The following is a 17,092-nucleotide window of genomic DNA, read 5'->3' as shown; positions in this document are numbered from 1 at the left end:
GGTGGGTGGCCTAGCAGTTAAGACCTCTGTGTCCCACACACACGGGCTCACCTTTGGTTCCAGTTCTGACTTGATTCCTACTCATGCAGAACCTGTCAGCCCACTGCAGAACCGAATTAAGTTCCAGCTAGCGCCGTCTACGTGGCTCTGTTATAAGCACGGCAGAGAGACTCGGTAAACAGGAGCCTGTGCTTTTGCCTTCACGTCTCTGTTCCTCTTTTAAAATTAAAACAACAATTCTTACTAAAGGAAAAAATATAATACAGTCACGTGCTGAAAAGGTTTTGACCAATGCTGGAGCAGCCATACTTATAAGGATAGTCCCACAAACTTACACTGCCTAATGATGCTGTAATGACACATGTTTGCACAAGAAAATCGCCTAAAGATGCTCTGCTGTGAGTCTGTCTCCACCGTTAAGGGACACAGAGCTGCACATCCAGCACTCGGCGCTTCGCAGGTCCCAGGCATCCTCCGGGGGTTGGAAGACAAGAGTGCCCTGTTGCTAGCCTTTCATACTTAACTCACGATCTAAAGTTAGCAATACAAAAGTACTTCCAAGAGTTCATGGAAAATCAAATACACAATCAAGTTTATTTTAGTGCCCAAAGTTTTGCTGATATGCGTGCACTCCTTTTAACAACATCCATTCCCATGAACTTGAGGCATGGATTCCAACCAACTGCTCTGCACCAAAACACACTTCTCCTCTAATCCATCTTCCACTGGCGTGCCGGCTCTCGTTGCGCCCCCACGGGTGCACCTGCTGCACCCGGCGGTTCTGGCCCTCTCACTGTCTCCTCCGTCAGTCTGCGTTCTACACATCCACGTGTCTACAACTGTCGTCCTTCATTGTCCTTCTCACATCTAAGTTCTGAGCTTATTTTCCTTCTTAAAACTAATTTTTGAAAGTTGGGGCCTTCTGGTGTCACCACAGGTTGTTAGTTTTCTCAAAAAATCTGAAATGTCTAATTTCAGCCTTGCTCGTAAAAGGCAGTGCCTCAGGGAACTCCGATGCCAGCTCCTCCTTCTCAGCTCTGACCACTGCTATTCCACATCCTCCGGATTCCACCACCGAGACTCCAACGGCCATTTCTTTCACAGACATTCTCTCTCTTCTGAGTGGAGGTTACAAGTCTGTAACTTCACTGTCTCTAGGTATAGATTCGACTTTGTTTCTCCAGTTTGGGATTTCCTGGGAATACCAAATCCAAAGATTCAAATCTATCAGCTCTAGAAAAGTCTTACCCCTGGTGTGCCCATCTAGCACGGGAGTGTTCGAGTGTGGGAGGCAGTGGGTGATGGCTCAGGACCTGAGTGCCTGCCACCCAGGTGGGAGGATCCACGTGAGTCACAGGGCTCAGCCGGGCCGGGCTCTGGATGCTGTGAGCGTATGAGAAGCGAACCAGGACACTGAAAATCCATCTGCCTATTTTCCTTGTCACTGTCTCTTTCTTGGTTTTCAAATAAGTAAAAAACAAACAATCTCAGCCTTTACCTTTTTGATGACAAACACAAGGGAACTTCAGAAACTCTCAAAAAAAACCAAAATTTAAAAAGTGGGTATTGGGTCAAGCACAATAGCTCAGTGACTAACTGTGTATCTTGCAAGCCAAGAATCCCTGATTCGTGTCCCAGCTGCTAAATTTCCCATCCAGCTCCTTGCTTCCACCCTGGAAAAGCAGTGGAAGACGGCCCAAAGCCTTGGGACCCTGCACCTGCATGGAAGATCTAGAAGAAACTCCTGACTCCTGGCTTGGGATCGGCTCAGCTCCAACCATTGCAGCTACTTGGGTAGTGACCCAGCAGATGGAAGATCTTTCTCTTTCCTTCTCTCTGTAAATCCGCTTTTCCAATAAAAATAAGTAAATCTTTTTTAAAAACGTAAGTAGATTTTAGTGCAAAATATCCTGAAATCCTGCGCCGGCCCTGTTGTGGCCTGCTATATGTTGCACTTTGGCCCATGCACATCATGAAGTAACATATTCTTCTCTGCATATTGCATTCTGGGTGATTTCCTTGGGTCTCTCAATTTGTCAATTCCCACTTCTGATTGAATTTTCACTTCTAAAATTTGTATATGGGTGTTTTCCAAGTACACTCACCTGTTTCCACAATTGTTTGCTCACTATTCATCTTTTTAATTCCCTCTTGTTAAGAATGTATTTACGAGCCCAGCGGCGTGGCCTAGTGGCTAAAGTCCTCGCCTTGAATGCTCTGGGATCCCATATGGGCGCCGGTTCTAATCCTGGCAGCTCCACTTCCCATCCAGCTCCCTGCTTGTGGCCTGGGAAAGCAGTTGAGGACCCAAAGCCTTGGGACCCTGCACCCATGTGGGAGACCTGGAAGAAATTCCTGGCTTCTGACTTTGAATCGGGGTAGCACCAGCCATTGCGCTCACTTGGGGAGTGAATCATCAGACGGAAGATCTTTCTCTCTGCTTCTCCTCTTCTCTGTATATCTGACTTTGTAATAAAAATAAATAAATCTTTTTTTTTAAAAGATTTATTTTTTTATTATTTTTTCATTGGAAAGGCGGATATACAGAGAGGAGAGACAGAGAGGAAGATCTTCCGTCTGATGATTCACTCCCCAAGTGAGCGCAACGGGCCGATACTATGCCGATCCGAAGCTAGGAGCCTCTTCCGGGTCTCCCGTGCGGGTGCAGGTTCCCAAAGCTTTGGGCCGTCCTCGACTGCTTTCCCAGGCCACAGGCAGGGAGCTGGAAGGGAAGCGGGGCTGCCGGGATTAGAACCGGCGCCCATATGGGATCCCGGGCGTGCAAGGCGAGGACCTTTAACCACTTGCGCCACCGCGCCGGGCCCATAAATAAATCTTTAAAAAAAAGAATGTATTTACGCTGTTTTTTTGAATTTAAAGAAAGATGCCTGCACAGATCTCCCACCTCTGACTCCCTCCCCAAATACCAGTACTGCCAGGAATGGGCCAGGAAAGGGCCAGGAAAGGGCCAGGAGCCAGGAATTCTGACCAAGCCTCCCTTGGAAGCAAGAGACCCAAGTCTGGGATCCCTCACCTGCCACCTCCCAGGGTGTGCGTCAGCAGGAATCCAGAATCGGAAGCAGAACCATGAGCTGAGGCAGGAAGTTGATAGGGGATGCGAGTGGACAGTTTTGCTGCACCTGCTTTTGACTGTTACTCATGGTAACTCTTCTCGAGACCAGTTCGTGCTTTGTAATCAGAAACTCCTATTTCTTGGAATTTTTCCCTATGGAAATTCTCTAAAGAGTGGGACGATGTGTGTTCCCTTCTGAATGTGCTGTATCGACCCATGTCGATTTCATTTCATGCAATTTTTGGCTCCTCTCTCTGAATCTCACTCATAGCATCAATCTAGACCCTAAATCCACACAAAAGTGACTCAGCAAAACCTCAGAGCTGACTTCACTTAGGGGGGGAAAAAAAAGGCCCCAGCGCGGCCACCTAGTGGCTAAATCCTCGCCCTGCACACACCGGGATCCTATATCAGCGCTGGATCTATCCCAGCTGCTCCACTTCCCATCCAGCTCCCTGCCTGTGGCCTGGGGAAGCAGTCAAAGATGGCCCAAAGCCTTGGGACCCTGCACCAGTGTGGGAGACCCAAAAGAAGCTGCTGGCTCTGGATTGGCTCAGCTCTGGCCATTGCAGTCATTTGGGGAGTGAACCAGCAGGCAAATCTTTCTGTCTCTCCTTCTGTTAGTCTTCCTTTCCAATAAATAAATTTTCAAAGAAAATCCCATGGCCAAAGCCAAAGAAATAAGAGTATTGTTCTTGGATTATTGAATGCATGTTTTTCCATTTGTTCTTGCCTCACGTGATCTCAGTGCAACCCTCCAAGTGCCAAGGCTCACCGGTGAGTGCTTCCCCACAGCCTCCATCAGGACACACACACAAGGCTCCAACACAGGAGCTGGAAGTCACAGCTCTGAGCCGTCGCCACCCACTGGGGCAGCTAACATCACGTGCAGAGCACTTGCTTGACTAGGACACCCCAGCTCTAGGACAGGCAGAGTATCCGGCTTTCCTGTCTGAAACCTTGTGAACTTCAGCATTTCATTGTCCAGCACATTTTGGCAAATATTTTAGGGACTGACATAGTGTTCCAACATTGTGTTAATACAACAATAGGGAAAACAGGTTTCTTTACCTCTGATGACATTACTGTATAGAATATAACACTGAGAAATGTATATAAAATTTTCAAAAATAATATCAAGATTTTCCACGTAATGACTGTGGCTCTGAATGGGCCTCTGGCTGGCACCTGCGGTCACTGCACTGGAGGGGAGAGAGGTGGGCTTCTCCCTCCCGGAAGCCAACAGCTCAGCAGGAGCTGGCTCTGCGTACCTTTTCTCGGAGGAGACGCCGTCGATGTCCATGCTCTGGGAACGGGAGAGGGACTGAGACTGGGTCTCCAGGCTGTTGGAGGGCGAGCTGCTCAGAGAGCTGACTCCTTCACTGCTCTGGCTGCGGTGGGCCACTCCTGCAGAAAACACACGAGAATGAGCCCCGGGCTCTGGCCAAGGCCACAGCAAACGCGCGCAGCCTGCATCGGGACACCTGGCTGCCACAGAATTTCCATCGGAAATCAAGGCTGGAAGAAATCCGAAATCACCGGAACAGTGGTCAGCATCGTAAACCGTCAGCTCAGCAACTGCTTCCAACAATTAAAACTGAATCCTTGTCGGTTCTTTCACCAATTCAAACTTTGGTCCCTAAACACAAATCAGCTTCTAAAACAGCCCACCCCGACCCCTGCCCCTCTGCCCAGGCAGACCCAACCCTCTCCATCCCAACTGGTGGCCTGCATGGTTCTGTAACTTCCTCACCTTGGTAACAAGTTAAAAAGAAAACTAAAGAAAAAGGGTCCAGCACAATGGCCTAGCAGCTAAATCCTCACCTTGATTCTACCAGGATCCCATGCGGGCACTAGTTCGTGTCCCAGCTGTTCCACTTCCCTTCCAGCTCCCTGTTGGTGGATTGGGAAAGCAGTCGAGGACTGCACAAAGCCTTCAGACCCTGCACTCACATGGGAGACGCAGAGGAATCTCCTGGCTCCTGGCTTCAGATCGGCTCAGCTCCAGCCATTGAGGCCACTTGGGGAATAAACCAGGGAATGGGAAGATCTTTCTCTCCAATAAATAAAAATACATAAATCTTTTTTAAAAATTAAAGAAAAAGACCAGGACTAGACAGACACATGTGAACCCCTCAGGGACAGTATGGCACGAGAACGGCAGGAACTAGATGGTGGCACACAGGTGTTTGCAGCAAAACTGCTCCTACGCCATTGTAGGCTTGAAATGCGCATAATGAAGTGAGAAGAAATGCAAATAGTCTTAACTAGGTGATGTCCTTCCCAAGGGCCCACGCCTTGCGACCGAGCATCTGGGGGGAAGCTGCAGCGCAGTGACACTGCCCCGACAGCGCCGGAGGATTCCAACAGACAACGTCTCGTCTGAGGTCTTTAAAGATCATGCTTTTCACAGCGTAAAAAACAAAATTCACTTATTTAATGACAAGTAATAGAGCAAAAGGGGACACACACACACACAGCTATTGGGTGCAGACAGTGACAGCCAGCACCCCTTAACAGTGGGCAAATGGGATGTGGCTGTGTACCCCACCCTCTGTTCATGGAGTGGGCGAGTCAGTGAAGATGCTATAATGTTCCTTATATTTCTAATTATGTACTCTCAAAAGATGTTAACGTTCTTTATATTTCTTTCAAAAGAGTTCCTGATGGTGGGGCCTAACAGCAATGAAACGTTAATTCCATCCTCAGGGAGAAGCCCCAGCGTCTCCCGCCCTCCCACCCTGCCTCCGGTGACCGAAGTTAATCAGAAGTATTGCATTCTATGATAAGACATTAACCCCTGACTAGTGCCACACAGGGCAGCTGCTCCGGGGGAGCTGCTGTCGCCAAGCTTGGCAATAAAGACTCCTCCTAGCATCCTACACCAGGTCCTGTGTGATCTCTCTCGCACTCCACCACACACCTCATCTAGCAGCTGGGCTCATTAACTAAATGCCTGCTACACCCTGAGCCAAAACCTCCACCCTGGTGTCCCACAAGGGCGACAGGGACCCAGGCGCCTGAGCACGTCCGGCTGCCCTCCTGGGCACATTCGCAGGAAGCTGGAGCGGAAGTAGGGCAGCTGGGACTCCAAAAAGCAATCCACTATGAAGCGGATGTCTCATATGGTAGCTTTACCTGAGGCACAAAGTCTAGCATTTTTTTTTATAAAGACTTACATATTTTACTTGTAAAGTCAAGTTTCAGAGTATAAAAGAAAATTTTTCCATATACTGATTTACTCCCCAGTTGGCCACAACAGCCAGCCAGGTCAAGGCCGCAGCCAGAAAATCGACCTAGGTGTCCCATGTGGGTAGAGGGGCTCAAACACTCCAGCATCGCCTGCGGACACCCCCAGGAGCATCAACGGGGGCGCTGGCGGCCAGGCGTGGCCTCCTAGCATTTCCGTAACTATTCCAACTCTACAACTAGCCTATTACCGACAACAACCAAAGTAACTTTAGTCAGGTGCAGGTAAGTCTCTCTCGCGCTCTCAGACTGGCACGTTCAAAGATAAGGTCAAGGCAAAGACCAAAAAACCCTTAACTCCTGGTTCGAACAGAGTAAACTCGCCACACTTGAATACACCTTCCTTTAGAACACTTAGCAGTTTCTGACAGCAGTTCTCTGACTTGCTTTAAAATACAAATTAAATTGCCACAACACATTAACAGCAAAACACATCAAAGCAAAAGAACAAACACTACTCGTTCCAAGCCACAAGCACACTCCTGCCGTCCGCATGCTCTCTCCTGCCTTCCGTGAGAAGCCGAGGTCAGGCAGCCAGCTTTCCAGGACCACGGGTTACTGTTTCTTCCTTCCTCTCCACAAAGCCAGACAATAAAGAGTTTTTTAAATCATCTGAGCCCGGCACAGGAGCCTAGTGGCAAAAGTCCTCACCTTACACGTGCCGGGATCCCATATGGGCGCCAGTTCATGTCCTAGCTGCTCCACTTCCCATCCAGCTCCTTCCCTGTGGCCTGGGAAAGCAGTCGAGGACGGCCCAAAGCCTTGGGACCCTGTAGTGACAAACCTGAAGAGGCTCCTGGCTCCTGGCTTGGGATCCGCTCAGCTCCAACCATTGCAGACATTTGGGAAGTGAACGAGAAAACAGATCTTTCTGTTTCTGCTCTCTCTGCAAATCTGCCTTTCCAACAAAAATAAAATAAAACTTTTTTCAAAATACACATGGACAAAGGGCCCAGTGTTGTGGCACAGCAAAGTTAAGCCACCCATCTGCAAAGCTGGCATCCCATATCGAATCCAGTCGAATTCCAGCTCTCCACTTCTGATCCAGCTCCCTGCTAATGCACCTGGCAAAGATGGCCCAAGTGCCAGGGGCCCTGCACTGACATGGGAGACCAGGAAGAAGCTCCTGGCTTCTGGCTTCACACAGGCTCAGAAGACAGATCTTGTTGTGTCTCCCATGTGGGTGCAGGGCCCTAGCACTTGGGTCATCCTCCAATATTACCTTTCGAGGCCATTACGAGAGAGCTGGATCAGAAGAGGAGCAGCTGGGACACCAACTGGCACCCGGCTGGGATGCTGGAGCACCAGGAGGAGCAGTCTGCTACGCCGCAGTGCAGGGCCTACTATATAAAGCTTTACAAAGAAAGCAGCAGCAGCGGGTGCTTAGCGCAGCAGTGACGGCTGGGGCGCCTGCCCCCCAGGACAGGTGCAAGTCCTGACTCCGCAGTTCTGATCTGCATTCCCACGAGTGTGAGCCTGGGAGGCAGCAGGTGAGGGTTCAAGTACTCGGGTCCCTGCTGCTCCCAGGGAAGGCACAGGCTGAATTCTGGACTCCTTCCTTCAGCCTGCTTCCCCTGGCTACCACAGGCATTGGAGGAGTGAATCAGTGGCTTGAAGATCTCTACTTCTGCCTTTTTAACAGAATAATGAAAAATACAATTTGAAATGCAATCAAGATAGCGATGTACCCCTTCCTGGCATAATTTGCTCAAACATATTCTTTCTACAGCAATTATCACCATCTGACAGGAGTTCTGAGATTGTTTGTTTTCTGCCAGCAAATTTAAGCAACATGGGCTACAACAGAGCCTAACACGCGAAAGATTTAAATAAATATGTGTTAGAGGAAGGCTGCCTGAATTTACAGCACTCAGCAAGTCACTGGTAGCAGCCAACATAAACTAAAGCAGAAGCCAGAGCAATAAAACACATCCAGCACAATCAGGACGACAGCACTCAATAGGACAGGGATGCGCTCCTGGTTTTTTTGTTTTTGTTTTTCTTTAATTTAAAAGCAACAGGGTCTGTCCCGCGGCATGAGCCTCATTGTGCTGTCCGCATCCAACAAGGACACTGCTTCAAGTCCAGCTGCTCCACCTCTCATCCAGCTCTCTGCTAATAACCTGGGAGAGCAAGGGCAGAGGGCCCAGGTCCTTGAGCCCAAGAACTCACTGGGGAGACCTGGAAGAAGCTCCAGGCTCCTAGCTTTGGACTGGCCCATCTCCAGCTGTTGTGGCCACCTGAGGACTGACCAGCAGAAAGAAGATCTCTCTATTATCTCTCAGTAAATCTGCCCTTCAAATAAGCATAAACACTAAAAAAAAAAAAATAGTAAGCTTGATTTTTTTTAAAAAGGAAGAAAAAAAATTTTTTTTTAAGTACAAACAGCCTACAGGGTTTGGCAGCCTAAAGGCACCTGGCAGCACTAGTATTGGATGCAGGTGCTGGTCTGAGTCCCAGCGGCTCCTCTTTCAATCCAGTCCCTGCTAACATGCCAGGGAAAGCAGCAGAGGATATCATTTGCATGAGAATGACTGGATACCATTTGTATAAGAACAATTGATTGCCTATCCTTTGAATGGGAACAATTGATTGTACATACAAAACAAAGAAAGGTGGTTCCTCCTCCCTAGGCAGGAAGACAGGAACTAGCTGACCAAGGGAAAAAGACTCTCCCTTTCTCCCTCTCTCCCTCCCTCCCTCCCTCCTCCCCCCCCCCCCCTGCTCACCGGGAGTTGAGATATAAATACCTCAAACCCTCCTCGCTTGTGCCTCTGTGACCCTGGTCTTTAAAAGCAAGAAGCAGTGGGCAGTCCAGGTGCATTCTTTATCAGGGTCCATGGCACCAAGTCCATTGCTGCAGGACAACAAACAGATGGTCCTACAGATTGGGCCCTTGCATCACATGAAGACCAGGAGGAAGCTCCTGGCTCCAGGCTTCAGCCTGGCCAACCCCAACCAGTCACTGCAGCCACTTCAGGAAACAGCCAGAGAATGGAACACCTCTGTCTCCCTCACTCCCTCTCTCTCCCTGTAACTCAACCTTTCAAAAAAATTTATTTATGTATGCATATACATTTGTATGTATGTATTTTTATTTTATGATACAGTTCCATGGGCTGTGAGATTTTGAAGAACCTCACAAAATCCCAACCATTTGCTCATGGCTCATTGCTACTAAGAAACTGTGTGAACTTGCAGGACAAACGGCCTGTGTGACCTTCAGCACTGATGGGTCCCAATTCTTATGAATCAAGGCCCACCTAAGTCTGGTTATCTCACAGGTGACTCCAAGTAATTAAGGCGGTGCTTCCCTTAGTTGCTGGAGGCACGGGCTCCATGGGAATGTGTGGTATTTCCCCTCACCTTGCAGGCTATTGTGAGTTGTCCCTGTTCAAGCTAATGTGGACCGCCCCTATAAACCCTAGGAATGTCCTGTTTGGGGCAACACTCCGCAGCATGCAGAGTTGGTCTCAGCCTGGTGGGACATGCTGAGCTGGAATAAACAACCATCCTTGTGCACTTGGATGGACTTAAGACTCCTGGTGATTTCTGGGGATCTCAAAATCTGGGCCCAACAATTTTACTTACTCCTTCCCAAAATTCCCTCACCTCCACCGATTTCCCCTTTTATTACAATAATATTGTCCTTCCTAAGCAGTCGTTAAGTCCATCACTCTGCCATTTAAGTGTATCCTGACACTGCGGGTATGCACAATGGCAGAGAGTCCAGCATCCTGTTGTTTCATTGGGAGTCCATCTTTGATACAGAAGTAGAGATGCAGGCCCGGTGCCGTGGCCTAGTGGCTAAGGTCCTCGCCTTGAACACGCTGGGATCCCATATGGGCGCCAGTTCTAATCCCAACAGCTCCACTTCCCATCCAGCCCCTGGGAAGGCAGTTGAGGATGGCCCAAAGCCTTGGGATCCTGTACCTGCATGGGAGACCCGGAAAAAGTTCCTGGTTCCCGGCTTCAGATCGGCACAGCACCGGCCGTTGTGCTCCCTTGGGGAGTGAATCATCGGATGGAAGATCTTCCTCTCTGTCTCTCCTCCTCTCTGTGTATCTGACTTGGCAATAAAAATAAATAAATCTTTAAATTAAAAAAGAAGTAGAGATGCACACTGCAATGTATCCTCACATCTGGATGTGATACTCTCCATTAGCTACTGTACAGCCCCTTAAATGAAAAGCCACAAAACAAAATCAACAACAGAATAAAGTTTAAAAAATTTACAACGCCATGAAGCAAAATAACATGCTACTGAATGACCAATGTGTCACTGAAGAAATGAAAAAGCAAAAAAACCTTCTTGGAGAAAATCGTGCTACTGTAAGACCTATGAGTCAGTGAAGAAATTAATAAGAGAAAAAACTATTCTGAAGAAATGAAAATAAAAACAAAAATATCAAAACCCATAAGTTGCAACAAAAACAGTAGTGACAGGACTATTAATCTCATATTTTGCATGAAGGTTGCCTTATATTAGAGAGAACATGATATTTGTCCTTTCGGGGTTGATTTATTTCACTGAGCATAATGGTTAGTCGGGACCATTTGATTGCAAATGGCAGAATTTCATTACTTTAAATGGCTGAGCAGCATTCCATGGAGGGTATGTACCACCCTTTATGCACTCCTCTTTGGACAGGCATCTGGGTTCTTTCCATATATTTGCAAATGTAGACTGTGCTGCTATAAATATGGGATTACAGACCTCATGTGTAGATTTCATTTCCTTTGGATACAGTCCCAGCAGTGGGACAGCTGGGTCATATGGCAGTGTATTTCAGTTCTCTTGGCACCCTTCATACAGACTTCCACAGTGGTTGTACCAGCCTACACTGCCACCAACAGTGAAGGAGGGTAGCTTTCTTCCTACATCCATGCCAGCAGGTGTTTAGCAGTGTTCAGAATGAGGCCAGTCTCCCTGGAGTTAGGTGGAACACAAATGTGCTTTTCATTTGTATCTCCCTGACAGCTAGGGAGCCTGAGCCACTTTTTGTGTCTGCTACCCATTTGAATTTGTTCTTTTGAAAAATGTCTGATCATTTCCTTCTCTCAATTTTTCACAGGAATATTTGGTTTGCTCTTCTCCCAGGGCCCAGCAGGAGTAGCAGCCATTTTCAAACACTCTGAGCACTCCTGCCCCGCATGGGACTGTAAACCAGGAAGCAGAACAAGTGTCCGGCACTGCGTGGCCGCCGGAAGCCCGACACGTAAACGCAGAGAACACACGAGTCAGTCACCAGAGAGAAAAGCACTAACGCACATGGATGTTGCATATTACATATGCACATGCACGGCTTTAAGCTTTAAAAAGTTTCATTTTAGATGCATTAAATAGAAACTTGGTTCTCTCCCCAAAAGCCCCTAACAGCAAGAATCAGGGCCTGGAGTTGAAGGTAGGGGTGGGACATACAACCCAGGACTCCCACGAGGACAGAACGCACCTGAACCCCACTGCTGCTTCCCAGGGCGTGCACTAGGGGGCCAGGCTAGGAGCTGCAGTGGGAGACAAGCCCAGGCACACTGCTGTGAGAAGCCGTGTTAGCCACCAGGCTAAATGCCAGCAGCACCACGGTGCTGTCACAAGCAGTCACTTAGGCCAAACCCAGAGCAAAATAGAGCTGAACGCCTTGAAGGAGTGTCCCCTTGCCTGTGCTTCTGGAACCACCTTTACAATGACAGCGACAACTGCAGCGTGCCAGGAAGAAAGAACACGTGTACAGGATGGCTGCCCAGCAACTGCTGACTCTAGCTGGATCCATGCCACCTTGCTATCGACAGAAACATTTACCCTCAGCATCAAAAACGTTTTGCTCTGACTGTTAAAAACCCTGCCTTCCTTTGTCTTCCTGCATATGCCCATGGCACAACAGAGCATGCACACCGCAATGATAATCTCCTTTTCATTCCCCAATCAGCTCACTCTTCTTTGAGAGCCTTTCTCCCCACTGTCACTTGAGGTTAGCATCACAATTCAGTAAACCAATTAAGCAGTATCTGGAGCTGGTGATGTGGTACAGCAAGTTAATCCCTCTCCTGTGATGCCACCATCTCACATGGGCATCCCATCTGGGTACCTGCTGCTCCATTTCAGATCCAACTTCCTGCTAAGCAGGACAATGGCCCAACTGCTTAAACCCCTGCCGCCTGCGGGAAAGACTGGCTTCAGCCTGGCCCAGCCCCAGTCCTCTCAGCCATTTGGGGAGTGAACCAGCAAAATCACCTCTCTCTTCCCCATAACTTTGCCTTTCAAATAAATACAGAAACTTGTTTAAAACTAAAGGAGCTGAGAATAGTAAATGTAAAAATCAGTATGTCAATGACCTGCTGGTGACAAGGAGTGGGGGACAAGGATTCCAGGCAGGATTCACGGGTATTACTTAATCGCATCATGCACCACTCGGGTATTTTGTAACTATTTTACTTTGTAATTTAGAATAAAATGGACTTGAAATTCTGTTCAGAACATCAGGAGAAAACAGACAGACCAAATGCAAAAAAGGAAAAAATGAAAAACACTTATAAATGCTGTTCAATTGGAATTCAATTCTTATATTCATCTGACATTTCCGACCCAATCACACAGGTGCGCGCACACTGAGTCTGCAGTGGCCTTCGTGTGATGGACCAGGGAGGACTGACGGCCTTCCTGCACAAATAAACCCCGGCCAGGAATGTAAGAGAAGGAGGAGAGACGGTGAGGCAAAAGCAACTAGAAAAAATGAATGTTCAGTTCTGAGATGGGGTCCTGGGAGGGGTCAACGCTGGTGGTGTCTGCAGGATGCCGGCACCGAGATGTCCAGTAAGCCACTGCATGTCTAAGGTGAGGCACAAGACAAAACCGAGGAATGCCCAAATCAGAGGCAGCAGTGCATGCCAGGAAGCTAGGCGACATCACTAACAGGACGGACATGATGGAGAGAACAGCCTCAGCACCGGATCCTGCATCCTCCCCGTCAGAAGTCAGGGAATTAGAAGAAACCACGCCAAGTGAAAACAGGCCCAGACGGAGGGCGGATGGGCGCCAGCAGAGTGTGCTTCAAGGAGAACCCTGGGAGGTCACAGGGGCAAGCCTGCCAGCCCTCGACAGGCAGGTAGACAAAGTGGCCCTGACAGCCTCCTGACCCACAGTCAACTCCATCAAGGGGACAAGAGAGGACTGGAAGACGGCAGGGGCTGAGGTCAACAGAGCTCCTTTCTTCTGTATCCATCTACTTGGGAGGCTGAGAGACAGAAGAACGCTTGGCCTCTGGTTCACTCCTCAGATGCACATCACTGCCAGGAAGGGCGGGGCCACAGCTGGCGGCTGGCTCAATCCAAGCACACGCCTCCTGAGCTGTCACTGCTGTCTTCCAGGTACACTGAGCGGGCTTCAGGAGGTGCAGCCAGGAACCACACCCAGGCATTCTGACAAAGGACGTGAGGTATGTTAACTACACTAACTACCCACTCAAGGCTGGCATTGCAGTCAAGTGTGTTACGCCACCACCTGCAACGCGGGCATCCCGCACAGGTGTGCCTGGCGGGAAGCACTTCCAATGCAGCTCCTCAGGAGTGTTCCTGGGAAGGGCAGGTGACTGCTCAGGTGCTTGGGACTCTGCCACCCGCATGGGCAAGAGCTGGACAAGTTCTGGGATGACTCCTGGCTCCAGCCTGCACCCGCCCTCACCGCTGTGTTACCTGGGGGAGTGAAACAGACGGATATCTCTCTCTCATAGTCTCAATGCCTTTCAAGTAAATATATAATATCTTAAAAAAAAAAAAAAAGACACTACCAAGAGTTATCTCTTTAAACTTCCATGAGAGAAACTGTAACAGCATATAAGGGAGCTGTTCAAAAAAACCACTTCAGATAGGAAATCTGGTGGGGAGCTGGAGGCGTGAAGGCTCTGAGCAGCTGCAGGGGACAGCTTCAGGGGCAGGGGCAGCTCCCCTGCAACAAGAACGAGGCATAAGGGCAGCTGGCCAGAAGGACGAGGTGAGGCAGCTACCAGGCATCCTCTTCTGCTTGTCTCAGCTTCCTCGATGAGATGGGGAGCCTGCGTGCACGCAGCAAGGGGGAGATATACCCAAATCAACTGCAGGATGAACTAGGAGCTATGCCACAGCCGCCTGCCTGGATGAAGTCCCACGTTAGTCTGATGATCAAACAGGTCAGTGTGGTTCTTTCTCCAGAGCTAGGCACGCAGGGCAGGGCATTTAACCAGGACCACAGCTTCATCAAATGAGTAAGACAAGGCGAGCGAGGGGCTCTAACCCAGACAAATTCCAGATAGCCTGGTGTGGTCGGATCATGGTGAGACCAGGAAAAGATGAAGTCACCACCGGAATTCTCAACCTCGCAGCTCCCGCAGACCACTGCGGCTGCGCAGATGAACAGGAGCCGTTCCACACACCCAGTTCATTAACACAAGCTTTGGACTGTACTACTCTTCATAGGTAACAGAATTATGTCATGTATGAATATAAACTGTGTAAGTGTACATAAATGATATTACAGTATTCACGAGTGGAAAAGTCCATCTGGATGCCCGACAATAGGAACAGAAAAAATAAAGCCCATTCTGCAATACTTTTTTTCCTTCATTTTTCTGTATTATCATTAAGCATTTTCTGTTTGTATATTCCACTTTCTTTTCTTTTTTTGCTCTTTTTGGAAAGATAGAGATAGTCAACAAACTTCCATCAGCTGGTTCACTCCACAAATGCCTCCAGCAGCTGGGACAGGGCCAGGCGGAAGCCAGGACACTTGAACCACACCCAGGACTTCCATGCAGGCAGCAGAAGAGACTCAAGTGTTGGGGTATCATCTTCTGCTCCCAGGGAGCCCGTCAGCAGGAAACTGAACATGGGAGGGCAGCCAGGACATGAATTCAGGCCGCTGACCTGGAATGCAGGCATCCGAAACAGCACCTTCACCACTGCGCCCAGCACCTGCCCTGCAATTACTTCTCGTAACACATCAACCCAGATGAAGGGATGTGGAGCAGGCATCAGGCGGCAGGTTTAAGACTTGGACTAAGACACCCTGTGGCTCAGTGCCCAGCTCCAGCTCTGGACTCCCATCTTCCTGCGAATGCACACTCCTGAGGCGGGGTGATGGCCACCAGGGGGCAGACAAGGAACTGCTCCAGCTCTGAGCTTCTGCAGGCACTGCCCTGTCACATTAGGCATTTAAGAGGCTGGCCGGCACATGGGCATTCTCTCTAACAACAAGAACGATCAAGCAAAATGGAAAGCTAGGGAAGAACATGTTAAATAACTGGAAATAAAGAACAATCGTTAGGGATGAGGATCAGTGCAGTCTCCTAAAAGTTCCTTTTTCACAGTCAAAGTTTTAGGAAAGTATAAAATAGCACCCGGCACAATAGTCTAGTGGCTAAACCCAATGCTTACACATGCTGGATCCCATATGGACGCCAGTTCATGTCCCGGCTGCTCCACTTCCCATGCAGCTCCCTGCTTGTGGCCTGGGAAAGCAGTCGAGGACGGCCCACAGCCTTCGGACCCTGCACCCCCATGCATGCACAATGGGCAGCCACTTGGGAAGTGAACCAGCAGATGGAAGATCTTTGTCTTGGACTCTCCTCTCTGTAAATCTACTTTTCCAATAAAAATAAATAAATCATCTAAAATATCATAAAATGGGATCAGCCATTTATTTTACAAAATAAACTTTTAACAACCAAAAAAATTGTAAATAATTATTATAGTGACAAGGTTATGCTTGATAGGGGGCCAGCACAGTAGCTCAACAAGCTAATCCTCCACTTTATAAGCACCAGCACCTCATATGGGCACTGGTCATGTCCCAACTGCTCTACCTCCCTTCCAGCATCCTTCTCGAGGCCTGGGAAAGCAGCAGAGGTGGCCCAAGGGACGCTGCACCCCCATGGGAGACCTGGAAGGAGCTCCTGGCTCCTGGCTTCTGATCAGATCAGCTCCAGGAACGCTGGTCATATGGGGTGTGACCCAGCGAATGGAAAATTTTTCACTTTATAAAGTTTCCTTTAATAAATAAATATATATATATATATAAATGTCTAAGAAAATTGTTCATATAAAAATTCATTTAACACTGGCAACAAACCAAAGCACTGGTCTGGAGGCAGACTGGAGTCCTACCAGTCCTAGGCGGCCACAGTGAAGCACAGCATAACAACAGGCTGCTGCGGGACCTGAGGCTGGGGGCCTGGGGTGGGGGTCCTGGGGTCCTGGGAGCCTGAGGCTGGGGTCCTGGGGTCAGGGGGTCTGGGGCCCTGGGAGCCTGAGGCTGGGGACCTGGGGTCTGGGGGTCCTGGGATCCTGGGATCCTAGGGGCCTGAGGCTGGGGTACTGGGAGCCAGGGGGCCTGAGGCTGGGGGCATGGGGGCCTAGGGTCCAGGGATCCTGGGGACCTGGGGTCCTGGGACCCCCACTGATGGCTTTCAGCGTTGCCAAAACACCCAGGCTATCATATCCTGTTGGTCCCAGATGCAACAGGATCTTGGGTCCCAGGGACCGGAGTGCATTCCCTGGCATCAGAACACACAGTGCATGGGGTAGCACCTCCTGTGCTGATCCCTGTGCAGAACAGAGCGTCACCCCGTTCAGACACGAAGGACGTTGGCCTGCTCTCCCATACCCCAGCATCAAACACCAGCAACTTATCGGAGTGACAATGACACTGCAAGGGGACGTGGCCATCTGCTTACTTGTCAATCTAATGTCCCCTTCCCCAGGCTGTGCTCCCCCTCACACGGGCACGGAGTGGGGTAACCT

The 17,092-nt window shown here is 49.2% G+C and overlaps 1 protein-coding gene across 2 annotated transcripts in view; it reads right to left on the bottom strand.

The window, feature by feature from the left end:
* The window catches only part of UBE4B (ubiquitination factor E4B), a 110,870-nt gene that overhangs the window by 59,304 nt on the left and 34,474 nt on the right, over window positions 1–17,092 (bottom strand). For both annotated transcript variants that reach the window (XM_040987884.1, XM_040987885.1), the window contains exon 3: window positions 4,345–4,480. In XM_040987884.1, coding sequence (XP_040843818.1) covers window positions 4,345–4,480 — 136 coding nt within the window. The remainder of the gene's footprint in view (window positions 1–4,344; window positions 4,481–17,092) is intronic.

The sequence above is a fragment of the Ochotona curzoniae genome, unplaced genomic scaffold, assembly GCF_017591425.1.
Source record: "Ochotona curzoniae isolate NIBS_2020 unplaced genomic scaffold, NIBS_Ocur_1.0 contig_4792, whole genome shotgun sequence".
NCBI classification, from domain to species: Eukaryota; Metazoa; Chordata; class Mammalia; order Lagomorpha; family Ochotonidae; genus Ochotona; species Ochotona curzoniae.
The sequence above is the reverse complement of the archived record's forward strand: the minus strand, read 5'-3'. Positions and strand labels throughout refer to the sequence as shown.